Here is a 19,919-nt window from a genome sequence, read left to right on the forward strand (position 1 = left end):
TATTAAGTGTGAATTTGCAGTTGGATGGAGTGACTGGGGTGAAAAATGGTATGTTTGGGTTATGGTTGATTTTGTCAGCTTTGCTCTGGACAGAAAAAATCAGATGATATCAAGTTCTAGGAGAAAACTGGCCTCATACTGTGATCTACTGACTCACACTGTGTATTGTTGACTTTAGAGAGAAGACAGAGGATGCCATGAAGGGTTGCCAAATGGGTTTCTGAGAAATGAGTAATTATACTTCAATTACAGTATAATTTTATAATGCTATAAACACAAATGTCAAAAAGGTACAATGTAAATGGTAAAAATAAGGCATTATTGGTAATAAATCATAACCATAGAAGTATGCTTTCCATAATTTTAAAGGACTGATTATTTTCTTTATTAATGGCAGGGTTTCCAAGTTTTCCAGGCATAGTACTTCACTGCTAAATCACAGGTTCTAATTTGGAGTTATGAAAATACGGCCACTGTATCTGTGTGTGTTAGAACTAATGATAAGTACCAAGTTAATGTCTTAAATAAAGCTGTGGATTCTCTGGCTAATAATTGATTTCATAGGTTAAACATTAAAGAAGGTCAGCCTTTAGGCTTTGAGCAGCCGGTTTCTAGATAAAAGTGGTTCCTTAGATTGAAAATAGTAGGTGTAAAAATTAAGCCCACTTATGAAATCCTAACTAGCTTTATGTATAGTTGGCAAATGATGCTCTGTAATGAAGGCAGAACTTGTGAGATGAGGAATTAACTTGCATGCATGTATATATATATGTAATTTTATATACATTTATACATATGTGCACATTTATTTAGCTTTTAAATTTATCGACATGAACTGTGTACAAGGCAGTAGGCTAAATACTTTATAAATTTTTAATATATTGTGTATTTACTATGTACCATATTTTGCCGTATATAATGCACACCCATGATTTTAGCCCAAACTTTTGGGGAAAAAAGCTTTCATTTTAATATATTCTTCTTTTTTTTTTTTTTTTGAGGCAGAGTCTCACTTTGTTGCCCCCGGTACTGTACTGTGGTGTCATAGCCCCAGCAACCTCAGACTCCTGGGCTGAAGTGATTCTCTTGCCTCAGCTTCCCAAGTAGCTCTGATTACAGGTGCCTGCCACAACGCCTGGCTATTTTTATTTATTTTTCTTTTTTACTTTTTTTGAGACAGAGTCTCACTTGGTCACCTTGACAGAGTGCCATGGCATCTTAGCTCACAGCAACCTCAAACTCTCGGGTTCAAGTGATCCTCTTACCTCAGCCTCCCAAGTAGCTGGGACTAGAGGTGCTTGCCACAATGCCCAACTATTTTTTAGAGATGGGGTCTTGCTCTGGATCAGGCTGATCTCAAACCTGTGAGCTCAGGTAATCTACTCACCTTGGCCTCCCTAGTGCTGGGATTACAGGTGTGAGCCACTGCACCCAGCCGCCTAGCTATTTTTAGAGGTGGGGGTCTCACTTTTGCTCAGGCTGGTCTTGAACTCATGAGCTCAGGTGATCCATCTGCCTCAGCCTCCCAGAATGCTGGGATTACAGGTGTGAGCCACTGTGCGTAGCTTAGTATCTTCTTTTATTTTATTTTATTTCATTTATTTTTGAGACAGGCTCTCACTCTGTTGCCCTGGGTAGAGTGCCATGGCATTATCATAGCCTCAAATTCTTGGGCTTGAGCAACCTCCTGAGTAGCTGGGACTACAGACACATACTACTATGTCCAGCTAGTTTTTCTATTTTTAGTAGAGATAGGGCCTCACTCTTCGTCAGGCTTGTCTTGAGCTCTTTGAGCTCAAGCAATCTACCCACCCCAGCTTCTCAGAGTGCTAGAATTATAGGCATGAGCCACGGTGCCCAGGCCATTTTAATTATTATTATTATTTTTTTTTTTGAGAGGCAGAGTCTCATTTTGTTGTCCTCAGTACAGTGATGTGGCATCACAGCTCACAGCAACCTCCAGCTCTTGGGCTTAGGCGATTCTCTTGCCTCAGCCTACTGAGAAGCTGGGACTACAGGTGCCCACCACAATGCCTGGCTATTTTTTTGTTGCACTTTGGCTGGAGCCAGGCTCGAACCCACCACCCTCAGTATATGGGACCGGTGCCCCACTCACTGAGCCACAGGTGCTGCCCTCGTCTTAATTTTTTTTTAATTTTTAATTTCAGCTTGCTTGTTCATTCTTCTTCGTTTGAAGTCCTCTTTTTTTTGTTCATTTTCTTCTTCCTCTGGCGATGCTCTGTCCCACTGTTTTTGATGTTAGTAGAGTCAGGGTCTTACTCTGGCTCACTGCTGGTCATATTGGTGTTGAACCTCTGAGCTCAGGCCATCCACCCGCCTCGGCCTCCCACAACGCTGGGACTATAGGTGTGAGCCACCACGCCCGGCCCTCATTTTAATTTTTTAATTCACATTTTTATTTGCTCATATGTAGGTACTTATTTACGTATTACAAAGGAATTTTAGCATGTCTTTTTTTTTTTTTTTTTTGTAGTTTCTGGCCAGGGCTAGGTTTGAACTCGCCACCTCTGGCATATGGGGCAGGCGCCCTACTCCTTTGAGCCACAGGTGCCGCCCTAGTATGTCTTTTTTTAAACAGAGTTATACTTTTAACACATAAGCATAAATAAAAGAATTAAACACATTTGTAGGCCAAGCAGGCATGGTGGCTCATTCCGGTGGTTATAGGATTCTAGCACTGTAGGATTCTAGCACTCTCAGAGGATGAGGTGGGAGGAGTGCTTGAGGTCAGGAGTTCAAGGCCAGCCTGAACAAGAGTGAGACCCCTTTCTCTACTAAAAATAGAAAAGTTTGTTTGTTTGCGGGGTTCTATGAGCATCCCTATATTCTGTGTTGTACTGGAAGGACTCAGCATATACTTTACACGTGGTTAAGATTAATTGCAGTGAACGTGTGCACAGCAGGACCAGCAAGAGAAAAATACCTATCAGGTGGAGTGTGGAGAAATTCAGGCACAGGCTTGCTGTGTCCTTCCTTCTAAGAGGAGCCTCCTGGCACTGGTGCCTTCCTCCAACAGGGAACTGTAGTAATAATGTGCAACATCTCCGGCCAGGGAAGCTCTCTTAAGACTCAGAGCCCAAGTTTTCTACTGGGGGCTGCTCCTGTGGGTACATTATGCTTGCTTGGCCAGCCACAATGCCAGCCAGACTCCTCGAAGGAAAGCAGGTGTTCTTGATAAATCACATTCTTTGTACAGTCTAGGGAGGCTGATACAGCACAAGTCAGTGCCCCAGGTGGGCAAAGTTGTCTTATCAGTTAGTAATTTAGGGAACCTTTCAAAAGCCAGGTTCCCAGATAGCTACAGACCAGTCCTATAAACAGGCCTTTTTGTATTGAGGCTTCCACAGTAACTCTTTGCTGCACAGAGTTGAGAGAATGAATGATTGCATTTGGCAGATGCTTTTAATGCAATATCTACCTCTTATGGCTCTCAAGCACATGATCTGATCAACTCTAAATAATAGTTAAAATTAACGGAACCCTACTATATGCCAGACACTCTTCTAAGCACTCTGCTCACCCATTTATTCCTCTCAATAACTCTGTAAAGTACATATCGTAATCATTCTCACTTCTGAGATGAAGTTAACTTGCTGAAGATGAGAGCTAGTGAGTGGTAGATTTCAGACCAAGGAAGTCTAGCTTCAGATCCCACTAAAGAAGATACGATATTAATTGCAAGCCTCACTAGACTAGGAAAAAAATTCTCAACTTTTATTGCATCATTCACACAGTCTGGCCAATATTGCAACTATAAAAGTTGTTAGTTTATACAATCTACAAGATTCTCCTTCCCCAAACAATGACAATTCACACATCTCCCCCCAACTGCCTTAGCTGCCCTCTAGCTGTCTTAGCTGCCTTATGTGGAGAGGGATGGAAACCAGATAGTCATGTGAGTAAATCGCTTACAGCTGCAGCAGCTGACCCTGGCTAATCAGGCTACTGCCCGTGTCTGGGCAGATAATTTCCTCTTTTAGAGCTTTAGTCAGAGGACTTCAGCAATTTGAACACTTTGTAAAGCCCTCTTTCTTTTTCTTTTGTTTTGAAGATATATTTATATAACATTGTGCAATACCCAAAGCACTTTTACATATATTATCTATTTAATCCTCCCAGTTGCTCATGAGGAGTTATGATCATCTCATCCTCCAATGGAAGCCAGTAGCTGAGACATTTGTCCTGCTGGCCACGAAGAGAGATTTTGGAGGCTGCAGAAGAAACTAGATACCACATCCAGACAGGAATTAACTGCAGCTTTCCAGTAATTAAGATCATTGGTAGAGTTCAGCCTAAGCCTGTAGTAGTCCAGCAGAAAAGAGAAGAAAGGGAGGGAGGGAAAGAGGAAATGAAAGGGAGGAGGAAGGAGGGAAGAAAGAGGAAGGAAGGGAGGGAGTAGGTACTAATGATTGAGGCTAAGGCAAGATTGTGCACGGGAGGAAAAACAATTTTCTCTCTACCCTTTATGAGTTTTTAACTGGGACATACTGCAACAAAAGACAGATTAACAAGAGAAAAATGAACAGAAGTTTAATAACGTATATCTTCCATATATATGGGCGATAACTCAGAGAAATGAGTAAATCTCTAGGTTAGGTATCATGATGTACACTTCAGACTTCAATATTGTTGTTCTCTGAAACAAGTGAAAAACGGTTTGGGGAAGACAAGGTAAAGATAAGAGAGCCACCAGAACACCTTAAACTAAGGAAAGTTATGAAGATTTATGTCACTGTTGATTAAGAGTCTAGTGATTTAGCCATACTTGCTCTGCACCTGTAGACTAGCTCACTGGGAGGCTGAGGTGGGAGGATCAGTGGAGCCCAGGAGTTTGGGGCTGCAGTGAACTATAAATGTACCACTGTATTCCAGCCAGGGGAACAGAGTGAGACTCCATTACTGTCAAAGGAAAAAAAAAAAGAAGAAGAAGAAAGAAAGAAAAGAAAAAACTTTTTGAGCTGGGTGTGAGAGTCTCATGAGTCCAGGAGTCCAAGTCCAGCCTGGGCAATCTAGCAAGACTTCGTCTCTAAAAATATATTTTTTAAATACTCTCTAGGTGGGTTCAGTGGCTCAGGCCTATAATCCCAGCACACTGGGAGGCCGAGGTGGGTGGATCACCTGAGCTCAGGAGTTCAAGACCAGCCTGAGCAAGAGCAAGACCCCGTCTCTAAAAATAGCTGAGCGTGTGCTGGATGCCTGTAGTCCCAGCTACTTGGGAGGCTGACGCAAGAGGATTGCTTGAGCCCAAGAATTTGAGGTTGCTGTTAGGTATGATAGCATGGCACTCTACCAAGTGTCACAAAGTGAGACTCTGTCAAAAAAAAAAAGGGCTGTGTGAGCCAGAGCCAGCAGGATGGGTAGGGAGAAGGAGCAGCGAGCATAAGGTCTGGTAGATCAGAGGGCTGGAAGTATGGTCAGGAGAGTGCTGTCCGTTCAGGCCAGTCCCTGCTTACCTACTTCCCTTCACTGCATCAAGGCTCTCCTACTCATGTTCTCTTGCTTTTGGTTTGCTGACTTCTTGCTACTGCCACCATCAAGAGATGGAGATTTTTCCATTACAAATGGGACCCGGAATCTTATCCCTTCTTTTTTCTTAACTAGAGTACAAATGCTTTGAGGACAGAGAATTTGTTTTCTGCATCTCGGTATCCCTAATGGCTTGACAATTATATATTAGGTCCTTAGTAAAAATGTGTCACATGAACAAACAATAATAGCGTCCGTTTACTTTGGACTTGCCATCTGCTGCCTACTACCGTTGTTAATGCCAGCTAGAGCTCTTTGAATATAAGCAGCCCCCGTCACCACTTGCATTAACTATATGGTAGAGACAGCTGATAGTTAAGGAAGCGTTGAAAAACTAGGCTACCTTAAGAAGAGGAACTGGGGCAGATCTAGGGAGTCAAGTACCAGGAACTAGTGACTAAAAAGATAATCACGTCCAGCTGCCTACAGCCAGATGAATCAGCTCTAGCTATTTTCTGCATATTTAGTTACTCTCTTCAGGTTCTAGAGAGGAGCCCTGATTGGCTGAAGCTGGGTCACGTGCCCACCTCTTGCCCCTAAGTGGGCAGGACCCTTTGACTGACAGTCACCAACTGGGGGAGGGGAGTTGATCCACTAGGCTGGAAAGACAAGTCTGTTCCCACAGGGAGGAGAGTGCTGGGCAGGCGTCAGACCGAACGTTCTTGACTGTTGGTAGCTCCTTCAGTCTTCACAAGCCGTCCATGCACTTGGTGTTGCTACCCCTCCTTTTTGTTCAGATAAGGACTCGGAGGCCTTCACAACCACTATAATCATTATTAGCTCCTCAATATTCAACTTGGAATGGAAAAAATTTAAAAGCTGGGTAGAATATTTTCTCCATGTACTTTCTTTTTTTTTCCTGTTTTTGAAATTCTTTATTGATATATAACATTTGAACATGTTGTAGGGTATATGTACTATTTTGTTACATGCATGGGATATGTCATGATCAAGTCAGGGTATTTAGGGTGTCTGCCACTTCTCCATGTACTTTCAATATTTAATAGAGCAAGTGTAATCTTAACAGCAGTCCTAATCTAAATAATTTTTTACTTTCTCAATTTAGAATTTCTGGGAATTTTTCCACCGTGCTCTCTCCTATGCTTTAACTCTGGGTTACCTTTTATTACAGCTGAATCCAACGCAGGAGAAGGAAAAGCAGACACAGGCAGAATGCTGTTGTAATGTAAATATAAGGGAACGGGGTTGCTAGGTAAAGTCCAGGGATAGGGCTTTGGCACAAAATATAGTTTTGATTTTGGTTAATGGAAAACAGAACTGTAGGCACACCAAGCCTTAACTTTTCAGAAAGTACAAAAGGGACAAAAGATGCCTTATCTTCCCAAAGAACAGCGTTACGCCCAGAGAACAGAGATTGTTCTTCAGTAAACAGTGTCATAACTAAGTATTTCTTTCCTTCTTGACAGTGGTATGATTTTTCTGTCAGTTGCATATAAACAGATCATCTAGATACAAACCATGTTTGGCTCTAGGCCTGTGCTCACAAACACTCCTGGCCGCTTGTCACCTTGTGTCCCCTGCAGTATGTGGTCCGCAGTTTGCCCAAACATGCACTTTTTACAAGAGCTTGAGGAAGTCTTAAAACGCAAGCACACACCGCTATGCAATTGAGGTATGCAGAAAGTATACGATCTCATACTAGGGACTCGGCTTCCCTTATCTGTATTTAAGCACTCAGTAGGGTTCAGTGGTGGTTTTTAGTGGGACACATGGCGGGGGGGTATCTCAGGTACATTAGAGGAGTGGAAGGGGATCTCCTGGGTGGAACGGACAGTTCGAAATGCTGATCATGGTACTCCCCTCCTCTCTCCTCCTGGTCAACAAATGTGTGGTGGTAAAGTTCCATTCCTGACGGGTGTGAGCTTGGCCTTGGCCCTCAATGGGATGGAGGCGGCAGTGGGACAAAAAGCTGAGAGGCTCTCCTTTAAGCAGTGAAGTGTTTCTATTCAGTCCAGCCCAGGCCTTTTTCTAGGACTGTCCCTGCCTGCTCTTGAGCAGGGATTTCTGTGGGATCCCCAAGCTGGCCTTGTGCTGTTGTAGCCATCATCCTCAATCGTTCCCCCTCACCACGCTAGTGTCTTGTGGGTTCTTTTTCCGGGAGTTTCCCACTAGCCTCTCCTGCCTCTTGATTCAGGGCCCCTCACTTTAAATCGATGTCTCTTAGCTGCTTTTCCCAGCCCAGACAGCACACCTGGGTTGTCTTGTCTGTTTTTTCCCACAGGTGTTTGGAAAAACTCTTCCTTTCTGTCTTCCTGCTCTGTTCCCTTCTCATCCTCTTCCAGCCAGGAAAGGATGAGCAAACCCAAGTGTCTTAAGAGCATAGGGTGACTGCCAGGAATAAAACTGATTGAGTAGAGTCTGATCAGTGTAGCTATGGAACAGTATTAAGGTGAAATGTAAGGAAGAATTACATATGCATACATCCCTATGTACATGTCTATCCTGATTACCATTGGAAAAATACAGAGGGTATCAAAAAATGTATACACATTTTAAGAAAGAAAAAAACTGTATTAAAATTGTGATACTTAATATGTACTGATAACAAAAGATGAATACAAGTCACATTGAGCACCTCTTGATTTTTTTCTTTTGAGGCAGAGTCTTACTATGTCACCCTCGGTAGAGTGCTGTGACATCACAGCTCACAGCAACCTCAAACTCTTGGGCTTAAGTGATTCTCTTGCCTTAGCCTCCCAAATAGCTGGGACTACAGGTGCCCGCCACAATGCCCAGCTGTTTTTTGGTTGCAGTTGTCATTGTTGTTTAGCAGGCCCAGGCTGGCCTCGAACCCACCAGCCTCCATGTATGTGGCTAGTGCCATACTCACTGAGCTACAGGTGTCAAGCCATTTTTTTTAACTTTATTTTTTTTTTTTTGAGACAGAGTCTCAAGCTGTCACCCTGGATAGGGTGTCATGGTGTCATAGCTCACAGCAACCTCCAACTCGGTCTCAAGTGATACTCTTGCCTCAATTTTTCTATTTTTTTTTTTTCTGAGACAGAGTCTCACTATGTTTCCCTCAGTAGAGTGCTGTGGCATCACAGCTCATAGCAACTTCAACCTCTTGGGCTTAAGCAATTCTCTTGCCTCAGCCTCCTAAGTAGCTGAGATTACAGGCGCCCACCACAATGCCCAGCTATTTTTGTTGTTGTTGCAGTTGCTGTTGTTTAGCTGGCCCGGGCTGGGTTTGAACCTGCCAACCTGGGTATATGTGGCTGGTGTCCTAGCCACTGTGCTATGGGTGCTGCCAGTTTTTCTATTTTTAATAGAGATGGGGGTCTTGCTTTTGCTCAGGCTGGTCTCAAACTTGTGAGCTCAAGCAATCCATCCACCTTGGCCTCCCAGAGTGCTAGGATTACAGGTGTGAGCCACCCACCCAGCCTTGAGCACCTCTTGTAATTGCAGAAGTCAAACATGACTTGAGTATTACAAGTTTAATACACTTTTTTCCTTTCTTAAAATGTGTATATATACATTTTTTTGTACACTATGTTATTTAATATTTGTAACTTATTTTGTTTTCTTTTGAGACAGAGTCTCACTATGTCACCCTGGGTAGAGTGCTGTGGCATCACAGCTCACAGCAACCTCCAACTCTTGGGCTTAAGCAATTCTCTTGTCTCAGCCTCCCAAGTAGCTGGAACTATAGGCACCCTCCACAATGCCTGGCTATTTTTTGGTTGTAGTTGTCATTGCTGTTTGGCAAGCCCAGGCTGGACTTGAACCCGCCAACTCTGGTGTATGTGGCTGTTGCCCTCACTGCTGAGCTACAGGTGCCAAGCCTGTAACTTATTTTTTTTGAGACAGAGTCTCACTCTGTCACCCTAGGACTAAGTGCTGTGAGCTATAATGCCAACCTCAAACTCTTGGGCTCAAGCCATCCTCTTGCCTCAGCCTCCTGAGTAGCTGGGACTACAGGCACCCACCAGAATGCCCAGCTATTTTTAAAGATGGGGTCTTACTCTTGCTCAGGCTGGTCTCGAACTCCTGAGCTCAAGCAATCCGCCCACCTCAGCCTCCCAGAGTGCTACGATTAACAAGTGTAAGCCACTGCACCTGGCCTATAACTAGTTTTGATTTAATTTGTAGAGTAATGTTTTTGAAAATTATTAGTAGGTTATTTTAAAATTAACACATAATTTTAAAGGCTCAAACCTCTTATCTAAGTGATGATGTTTGACCTAACAGGAGCTCACCACCTCACCCCCTCACATCTTTCCCCCGTCCAAGGAAGGCTTGCATATCAGGGTTTATATTCTTTAAATTTTAATATTTCAGCCATTCCCCTGTTACCCGGTTATTGGTCAAATTGACAGTTGCTAAAGCCTCCATGCCATTGGAGAAAGAGTAGGTGTTGGCTACCCTGGCTCACTGTTGTCTCCCTTGTTGCTAAAGGCACAACCTCAATGGGGGATCCCTAGTAAGTGGGATCATAATGTGCTTCCTCATCAAAATGCAGGAAATGTGATGGGGGAGATGGTACAAGAAAAATAACAACAGCTTGTTGTGTGTCAGGGGTCCCAGTTCCCCAGACCCAGTTGACCTACTTTGAGCTGATCTAGAAAATTCAACCAAGGCACTGGCAGTAATGGATAGCAAAAATGGATGGAAACAGAAAATAAAACTGGAGCATCACAGGCAGCATGAATAGAGAGCAAAAGTAACCTGCACTAGTTTCAGTGTAACAAAGACAAATTTTATTTAGGAAGAATGAAGAGAGCTTAGAGCACTTCCAAAGAGAGTCGGAAGTGGGTCCCTCTCATGGAGGAGAAAAGGTGAGAGGATGAAGGTGCAAAGGCCTGCAGGGGTGTGAGCACACTCTTGTTTGAAAATGGCTCCAAGTTTTCATTGACCTCTCTGTGCCTTGAGATAGTATTGCCTGTTTCTATTGGTCATTGATTATTATCTCTTTCTATTGGTCATTGGTTGCCTAGGTTACTTCATACCCACCTTCTTACCGGGCCCTCCTGGCTTCCTGGTTCTGCAAGCCAGATTTTCTTCCCACCCCCTTTGAAGCCTCTTCCTTGGTATCCCTTCTCACAACTCTGGATCATTTGCTTGTCAGAAGGTTAGGGCAAGGGTCATCTTCTGTGACAAATGGCTCCTACAGTGCTGTACCTGATTAAAGGGATGAATTTGTTTTTTGGTTTGTCTTCCTATGGGGATTAGCTACTACACTAGAGCTGATAGAAATATGATAGGAGCTCCTAATGTAATCCACATATACAACATTAAATTCTCTAGTAACTCCAGCCAAAAAAGTAGAAATAGATTAAATCTGTATAATAATATACTTTATCTCCAAAATATTTTATTTTCAAAATGAAAATTCTATGAAAAATATCAGTTAGCTATTCTATATGTTTTTTACACTAACTCTTTAAAATCCAGTGTGTATTTTATGCTTACATCAAACAAGCCTCATTTCAAGCACTCCTGCAGCTGGCGGCCACCATCTTGGAGAGCACAGCTCTAGACCTTTTTGAAACCAGCAGAGGGCAGGGTAGTGTCCCGGCCTGTGTGCTGTACTTTTCAGTCCCTTATCTCAGAAATCTTTGTTCCTCTATGGCTGAGATTTCTGATACCTGTATTTTGCAGTGCTAGTTTCAACACCTAAATAAAGCTGAGCACCAGCCACATAAGCCACAACAAATGCCCCCAGCACAATGATTTCATAGTCTTTTCTTTTTTGCCCACTTTTTTGATAAAGAAGCTGTTTAGAAGCCTATTGAGGTGTGTTTGTAGCTTTAATTTTTTTTTTCTTTTCACTCAGTTCTTACTTTTGATTTTTAAATATTTTTACAAGTCAAAAAATGGTTGGCTTCCATTATTTAGACTGGAACTGATCTCAGCAGTTCCTTTTTTTGGCCCAGGAAGGATTTATCCCATGTCAGGGATACAGGTTCTGTCCATCTCTTTACTCAGCCAAATCTCATGTCTGCATTCTGGGCAGGAAGAAGATGAAATGAAAAGGGGTAAAGGGCAGGGAGTGTCACCTAGAAAGACTTCACTTGTTATTTGGGAAGGGTGATCTGTCCCCGTGATTCCTACCTATATTCCTACCCATGCTGGAAGGCAGTTATGAATCAGATGACTTTAGCTGGCACACTACTTCCATGGGGAAGAAAGAGAAAATGAGTTTTAGACAATCAATTAGAGCACTGACAACCACAGGGACTAATACCTTCTTTCTACCTGAGCAAACTTCCTATGAAACATGCACTTTTAAGGAAGTATTCTTCCTCTATCTGCATACAGAGTTCCTTAAGACCTTGAGGTAGGTGAGTGTACCAATATTAATGTCTCAGTTTTGGCAAATATACCATGGTTATATCAACATTAAGGGGTGCTTGGATGAAGGGCATAAGGGAACTGTCTGTACTATATTTGCAACTTTTCTAAAATGATTCAAAATATAATAGTTTATTTTTTAAAAGTAGGTGGGTTTTTTTCCTACATCTTCTTAAAAGAGGTGGGTACAAATATAAATAATACGGAGAATATATGAAGACTTTTTCTTAAAAAGTTCTATGCCTCACCACTGCTGTCTTCCTTTTCTGAACTTCAGCCTCTTCCTTCTTTAATGGTCCACTGTCCTCCCAGGGATCCTCAAACTTTTTTTTTTTTTTTTGGCCGGGGCTGGGTTTGAACCCGCCACCTCCAGCATATGGGACCGGCGCCCTACTCCTTGAGCCACAGGCGCTGCCCCTCAAACTTTTTTAAAAGGGGGGCCAGTTCACTGTCCCTCAGACCATTGGAGGGCCAGACTATAGTTTTAAAAAAAAATCTATGAACAAATTTCTATGCACACTGCACGTATCTTATTTTGAAGTAAAAAAACAAAATGGGAATAAATACAATCACACCGCCTCATGTGACCCGCGAGCCATAGTTTGAGGACCCCTGGACTAGACTCTTTGGTCTCAAGGAACACCTGATAAATTATTGTTTCATAAAGTACCACCAGGGTAAAGTGGCAACCTTTCTGAGAATAGGAAGAAAATGCCATCCGGGAAGGAATGCATCCTTGGGGAGGGACTTTTACAGCCTGGGTTCCTGGGCAGGACTTTTTTTTCTTTTTAAGACAGAGTCTCACTCTGCCTTGGGTAGAGTGCTGTGGTATCATACCTCACAGCAAACCTCTAACTCTTGGTTTCAAAGTGATCCTCTTGCCTCAACCTCCCAGTTAGTTTTTCTATTTTTAGTAGAAATGGCATCTTGCTCTTGCTCAGGCTAGTCTTGAACTCCTGAGCTCAAATGATTCTCTTGTCTAGCCTCCCAGATTAGAGCACCCAGCCCTGGGTAGGATTTTATTTCAGCATCTGCTTCATCACATTGTTCTTTTCTGTATTGTCCATACTGCGGGTGTTTATCTGATTCAGGCTGAAAGTGCCCTTCCCCCCACCCCAGACCACCTGGAGTTACTTCTGGACTCTTTTCTTGCTTAGGTAAAGTCTGAAAAGGCTTATGCCTTGGAAAGTACCTTTGGGCACTTGCCTGGGAGCACACACATGGCTAACATTTATTGCATGAATGTCTCTTACGGACCCGAGACTGTTTTAGGCCATTTACAGATATTCTTCCATTTCTCTTAAACTCATTTTAAAGATGAAGAATAATTCAGTTCAGGGCAGTTAAGTAACTTAGTAAATAGTGAAGCTGGTATTCTACCCAAGGCTATCTGAGGCCAGAGCAATGTTTTCTGTGCTATAGCTACATCCCTTTCATAAGCAATTCCAAAGCAATAGACATTTTTCCCTGCTGAAGAATTTTGCAGAAAACATACCCAGCCAAATTGTCTTTCATGACAGGAAGAAATAAAGAAAAAGTAAACTCCATTTTCTTGTGTTTCCAAGCTCACCTGCCTCCTTGTTTGGTGTTATTCCATCTTAGGGTGGGAGACAGTCGGATGAAGAGGGTGAGTGATGGGGCTCTAGAGTTAGTCTGTCAGTGTTTCTTTCTTGGATCTTTCGCTTAATAACTCTGAGACCTTGGGAAAGTTTATGTTGTCTAAGCCCTGGTTTTCTCATCTGCAAAGTGGGAATAATTATAACTCTCTCCATGTGCTTTTATGAGTACTAAGTGATATAACCATACAGTGTGCTTAGCACAGGGCCTGGCCAAGAGTATTGCTTGGTAAAATGTTAGCTGATTATTATTACTGTTATTTTTATCATTTATGTCCCCACCATCAGATGCCTGGGTAGGTAGAGCTTGGTATGATTTATGGTCTCATTCATTGCTGGTCTCCACAGAATCTTCTACATAGTCTGTGCCAGATATGTACTTGCTAAGTAAATCAACCTTGAAGTGCTTTGATCAGGCTTTTGGATTTATGCCAACAGATTTGCAAGGGCTAGAATGAAGATAGATTTCTTTTGTTGAATTATGTATCAGGAGTATTCTATTTGTCAGACACAATAATTTTGTTTTTATACTTCTCTGTTCTTAGAGTACAATCTAGTCCCTGAAAAACTCTCATTTCTGAAAAACCAACACTTTGTTTTGTATATCACTAACAATCCAAGTTCTAGTCTTTGGAATGCACCCAGATATTATTTAATGATGCACAGGGAAGAGTAAGGCATAGTTTGACCTTCCATCTGTTTATTCCCTCTGCATTTCTGGCAGTAAGACACAGAATCAGCAGAAACCTGTGCAATCACCATGTCATGGTTGGGTTTTCTCCTTTTCTTCTATCTTTACGGCAGTTACTTCCTTGTACTTTTGTCTGCAGTTACTTCCTTTTACCTTTTGTCTTTTCCATCCTCTCTTCTCCCTTCAATTAAATAAGTGTAAGTGGGATATAACTTTGTGAATATGACGTGTTTTGTTTTAGTAATATCAGTTGGTAGGACTTTGTGCTCTAAAATCAATTTCCTGCTTTCATATCCTCTTTTTAATGTTGTCAGTACTAAGGAAGTAATTATTTTAGTCCTCTGAGTCACTGTTGTTATTTCTTTTTAAAGAATTTTGTATCCCAAGCACCTAGCATTGTCCTTATGTGGAGTAGGCACTTAAAAACAATCACTTAGTGTTCTTGATTCAAGGACTTCTGCTGTTTTAGGAAACAGGGCTCCTTCCACTACTGCCTCCATTTAAGATTATTTGACGTGAGTGGTTATGGCTTTTAGTACAGTTCAAATTTGCTTTAAAAAATAGCTTCTTTTGTTGTAGCTCATTTTCAATTCATGCTTTCCTCTAAATGCATGATTAAAAAGCATAATATTTTTTCAGTCTTGGCAATTTTTAAATTATGCAACATTCTAAATTACAGCAGATGCTTGGACTTTGTAGAACTGTGATCTAACAGGAGTAGGAAGACAAAACAGTACAAATTTATCTCTAGATGCATGAAACACATTAAAGCTTATGTCTTGATGGCAGGGAAGTCAGAGCATTTTCATCTGCAGAATTTATTTGCCTTCTAGAAACACTAGGTCTGAGGAATAGGTCTACCATCTGTTTATCCTTCAAGTCTGTCAGTGCTCTTAAGCAATGTCTGTAAGGGCTAAGTGGTTCTTTTAAGAGGAGATAGTGGGGATCAGCAGTAGATAAGGAAATAAAATGAAAAGGAGTGCTTGATTGGAGTCCCATTCTGGTGATCAGGAATGATCCTTCTCTGAAGCCTCCAACCACTCTTGTGTACTTGGCAAAGCAGAGAGCCATCCACCGTAGCTGCTGAAGATGCAGGAAAGTTAAAGATTCTGATCATGGCAGCAAGTGTGGATGTCATTTATGTCTTCCGGGCAACCTAGATGACCTTCTTAACTTTAAGACCAGTTTGCACTTATAGTCATGGCTCTTGCGAATCAGTCTTCTTCCTCAATATAATGATCATTATCCTTGTTCCCATTGAGCTCTCTTTTTACTCAATTACTTATATGATTCCAAATCCAATCTTTCATGCTGTGCCTTCTGGGGAACAGTGAACATCTGCACAGTCTCTTTGTGCTGCTATCATAGTGCTGGATTCAGTTCCCTTCTTTCATGGTGCAGTGTTTCTTAACAGCAAACATTTCAAGGATGAGTGAAAGTATGTGACCTTCCTTCTTCCAACTAGATAAAGAGCCTAAAATATCTTTTATATTCAGCAGAACTTGTAGAGCTCAAGATGATAAGTTTTCATATTCGTCTTTGAATTTTATATTCATCCTATTCCTACTATATGTGTGAATGAAATGGAAGCCAATTATCCTTCCCCTTCAGATAATCAGATTATTTCATTTCTTTGTGTCTTCTAAAATCATCCTAATCATTCAGAAGGGGGAAAAAATGTAGCTACATTGTCCACCAAAAGAGAATACATCTGTACCATGTCACTTTATTATTTTGGTTAACTATATGACATTTCCCTCATGTTTCTGAAAAATTAAGGCATGCAGTGAATAGGAACCTGTTTTTCTTAGGCCAAGTAGTGAATTTAGTGCTTCTAGAGCCCTGGCTTTCCTACACAGTCAGATCCTCTTATGTTTACATGGTCCAGCTTTCTGGCTATATCTGCTTTTCTTCCTATTTTATATCCCATTTAACATCAAACCAAGACAAGCCCCCCAGATAATTCCACCAAAGCAAAAAGGGAAGGCTTAGAAAGTCCCAGAAATTATAAATTGGATGAGTAAAAAACTATCAGTTTTCAATTACAACTGTTGATAAGATGCAAATGCTTTGGATTCAAATGCCGATAAGCTCACAACTGGAATGTGACATATTGAACCTATGCATTGAAGATTGTCTCTTTAAATCTTTACCCTGTTTGAAAATGAATGATCCAAAGGCAAAAAATGAAGTTTATCAAACTATGTATGTCAAACTTAGTCTAATATGATGGTCCTGTATATCTCTGTAATCTGAGAAATGAAGAATTAGAGTAACTTTAATGAACTATTCTCCTAAATTTTTCTTTCCTTTTCTTCATTTTTCCCCCAGATAATGCATTATTTTTTTTCCTGTACTTAACAAAGAATAAGTTGCTTATGTAGTAAAAGATTTTTGTATTTAATATGGAAAATGACATGTTAACATATAGAAAGAATCAACTTTTCTCTCTGGAATATAAACTATGTGTCATTTGCCTGTCATTACTTCTTGAGCCTTTATTTATGCAATTTGTGACTATAAAAACAAGTAGCATAAAAATAAACACATAGACCAATGGAACGGAATAGAGAACCCAAAATTAATTCACATATTTATCCCTGACTTATTTTGACAGAGGTGCCAAGAACACTTGTTGGCTAAAGGATAGTCTCTTCAATAATGGCCCACCTCTCACACTATTCAAAAATCTACTCAAAAATGTATCAAAGACCTAAGTAGAAGATCTAAAACAAAAATCTACTAGAAGAAAACCTGGGGGAAGTGCTTCAGGACATTGGTTTATGGAATGATTTTTTGAATAAGAACTCAAAAACATGGTTAACAAAAGCAAAAATAAACAAATGGGATTATATCAAATGGAAAGTCTTCTGCACAGCAAAGGAAACAATCAACAGAGTGAAAAGTCAGCTTCCAGAGTTGAGAGAAAAAGGCTGGTTCCCTGTCTCACACCTATAATCCTAGCACTCTGGGAGGCCAAGGTGGGTGGATTGCCTGAGTTCCCAGATTCAAGACCAGCTTGAGAGTGAGACACTGTCTCTAAAAATAGCCAGGTGTTATGGCGTGTACCTGTAATCCCAGCTACTTGGGAGGCTGAGGCAAGAGAATCGCTTTAGCCCAAGAGTTTGAGGTTGCTGTGAACTCTGATGCCACAGCACTCTACTTAGGGCAACAAAGTGAGACTCTGTCTCAAAAAAAATAATAATAAAATAAAATAATTGGGAGGAAATACAGTAGAACCTCCATTGTTGACTGCTGCCTTAAGTTGACCTAATTTTCATAGATCAGACCAATGAGACATGTATGTATATTACGGTAGGTCTTGTTCGTTATGTTATCCACCTCCATATGTTGACCAGTTTGTTACAGTCCTTTGGCTGATCAACTTATAGAGATTCATCCTGTTAATTATCCAACAGAGGATTAATATTCAGAATATATGTGGAATTGAAGCATCCCAACAGCAAAAGAACAAAAAAAAATTAAAAATTTGATAGATGATCTGAACAGACATTTCTCAAAAGAAGACATATAAATGGACAACAAATATTATCAAAAAAAAAAAAAAAAAAGCCAATGCTGGCAATTCCCAAGACCACATCAACCCCAGGCATCCACCATTGTACTTTTGTCTCCAAAAATTTCCCTGTTCTGGACATTTCATATAAATGGAATTGTATAAATGTGCGATCTATATTATTTTTGTAACTTTCCAAGAGTCTATAATTATGCAAAATAGAATGTTTTAAAAAATGAATTAAGGTGTTACCATGGGATAAGCACTGTGCTGGGAACTGGGGATACACAGTTAAATGAAGCCACTATCACTGCCCTCAAGAGCCCAGAGTTAAGGGGGAAAAAGAAGAGGAGGAGAATGACAAGGGTGCAGCTTGGTCTGTGCTCTGGTGGAGGAAAAGCAGAGCTCAGGCTGGGGCAATGCCAGGAAAGAATTGGTTAGCACCACAGAAGAATTGGTTAGCAAAGTTTTATTTTGTTTTGTTTTTTGGTTAGTTGCGTTTCAAACCACATGACATGTGGAAAGAGTTTGGGACCATGTGTGGACAGGCCACAAGCTCATATGGCATCTATAGAACAAACTGTTTTCTTGAGACTTTTGCCCCTGTTAGCTGGAGTCTTCTGGCTGCGAACTCAGTGGCTGGGATGCCAGATCGTCCTCATCTGCTGTCTTTTCTTCCCAGTGTCCAACAAGCATCCGTTTGTGGATAGCAATCTTCTCTACCAGTTCAGAATGAACTTCCGTCGGAGGCGAAGGCTGATGGAGCTGCTAAATGAGAAGTCCCCTTCCTCCCAGGAAGCTCACGACAGTCCCTTCTGCCTGAGGAAGCAGAGCCACGACCACCGCAAATCTACCAGCTTTATGTCAGGTACACCAGGCAGTGTTGACTTTCCAGAAATAGTCGACTAATAACTCACCTTGAGGAAACTCTGTTCTCCAAGAAGAAGGCATGATTCCTAACCAAGAAGTAGGCATGATTAAAAAAACAAAACATAGCAAAGTTTTTCCTGGGCAGCCAACTTAGATGCAGTTACTCTATTTTTATAAAATTTTGTACTTGAACTATAGAAGATCTCTCATGCTCTCACTCAGACCTCACTTTTCATTCATAAACAATTCTTATATATATATTCAGTTTTCTAAGTCACAACTTTGAAAAGCTATATATAATATTTAAGTATGACTAAAAAGACTTCTGTGAGCATATACCCTGATGACAATTACAAGGCAGCTGATTTTCCACCCATTATCAAGGGGTGACAGAGAACAAAGAAGAGCTATGAAAAGCTGACCTGGAGGCCCAGGGAGCAGCATCCTGGGGCATTACATGTAGAGTCTGTCTCAGCTATCCAATTAGCATGGATGGGAACTGATGGTATTTGATGTCCACAGAGATAACCCGATTCATCCAGAAAAGGTGAACTTGGAGTCAGTGTCATTCTGTTTAAGGGGACAAGGTGCATAAAGGGGTATCTTCAACTCTTCTGAAAACTTGGCACTAACTCAAGGAAGCTGCTGGCTTAAGGTCTGCAAGTACTAGGCTTATCCCAACACAAAGAGAAAGTGTGATGTGTCAGTTATAGATAGGAACAGACACTGGGAATGCTTACAACTATATGTACTGAGACACTTCTGTGCCCCAGACACTGAGCCAAGCTTAGTTGCATGACTTTTCTCATTTAATTCTGTGACTCCAAAAGAAAAGACTTTTCTTACCCTCAGAAGGAACTAAGGCAGAGAGCAGCCCGGGGGCCTGCCCATGGTTAGAAGATGCTGTACTGAGCCAGATCTCACACCAGTTTTGTATTATTACTCCAGCGCTTCTGTGATACCACCCCCTCCCCAACCCCACACATCTCACATCCCTCAGCTGCAGCTGGCAGGAGGAGAGAATGAAGCAGGAGCTGCTGTGGGAAAATAAAGGCCAGCCGAGGGTTGGGAGCCTCAGCCTGTGCTCCTGGGCCAAGCTGGCCAGTCTAAGAAGACACACCAGTTGTGTGTCTCAAGGTTGCAGAGTAACTGTTCATTTTCACTCTGGTGCAGTGGTTTGCCTGATTATTGAATGGGCCGAAGAGACCCAAATGTGAAGGGGAGGAGGATACAGTAACTATGTCACCATAAACGCTGGCATTTATTTTGCTCTTCCCAGGTGCTCTCTACCATTCCTTCCATTTGCTCCTGTGCCTTCCCCTGTTGACAAACAGCCCACATCATGATAGAGAGGACCAAATCA

General features: G+C 41.5%; 1 protein-coding gene across 2 annotated transcripts in view; it reads left to right on the forward strand.

Annotated features, from left to right (window-relative positions):
• DEPTOR (DEP domain containing MTOR interacting protein) overlaps positions 1 to 19,919 on the forward strand; it is a 169,694-nt gene that overhangs the window by 109,803 nt on the left and 39,972 nt on the right. For both annotated transcript variants that reach the window (XM_053558386.1, XM_053558387.1), the window contains exon 5: positions 18,369 to 18,554. In XM_053558386.1, coding sequence (XP_053414361.1) covers positions 18,369 to 18,554 — 186 coding nt within the window. The remainder of the gene's footprint in view (positions 1 to 18,368; positions 18,555 to 19,919) is intronic.

This window comes from Nycticebus coucang, chromosome 13, assembly GCF_027406575.1.
Source record: "Nycticebus coucang isolate mNycCou1 chromosome 13, mNycCou1.pri, whole genome shotgun sequence".
Classification (NCBI taxonomy): domain Eukaryota; kingdom Metazoa; phylum Chordata; class Mammalia; order Primates; family Lorisidae; genus Nycticebus; species Nycticebus coucang.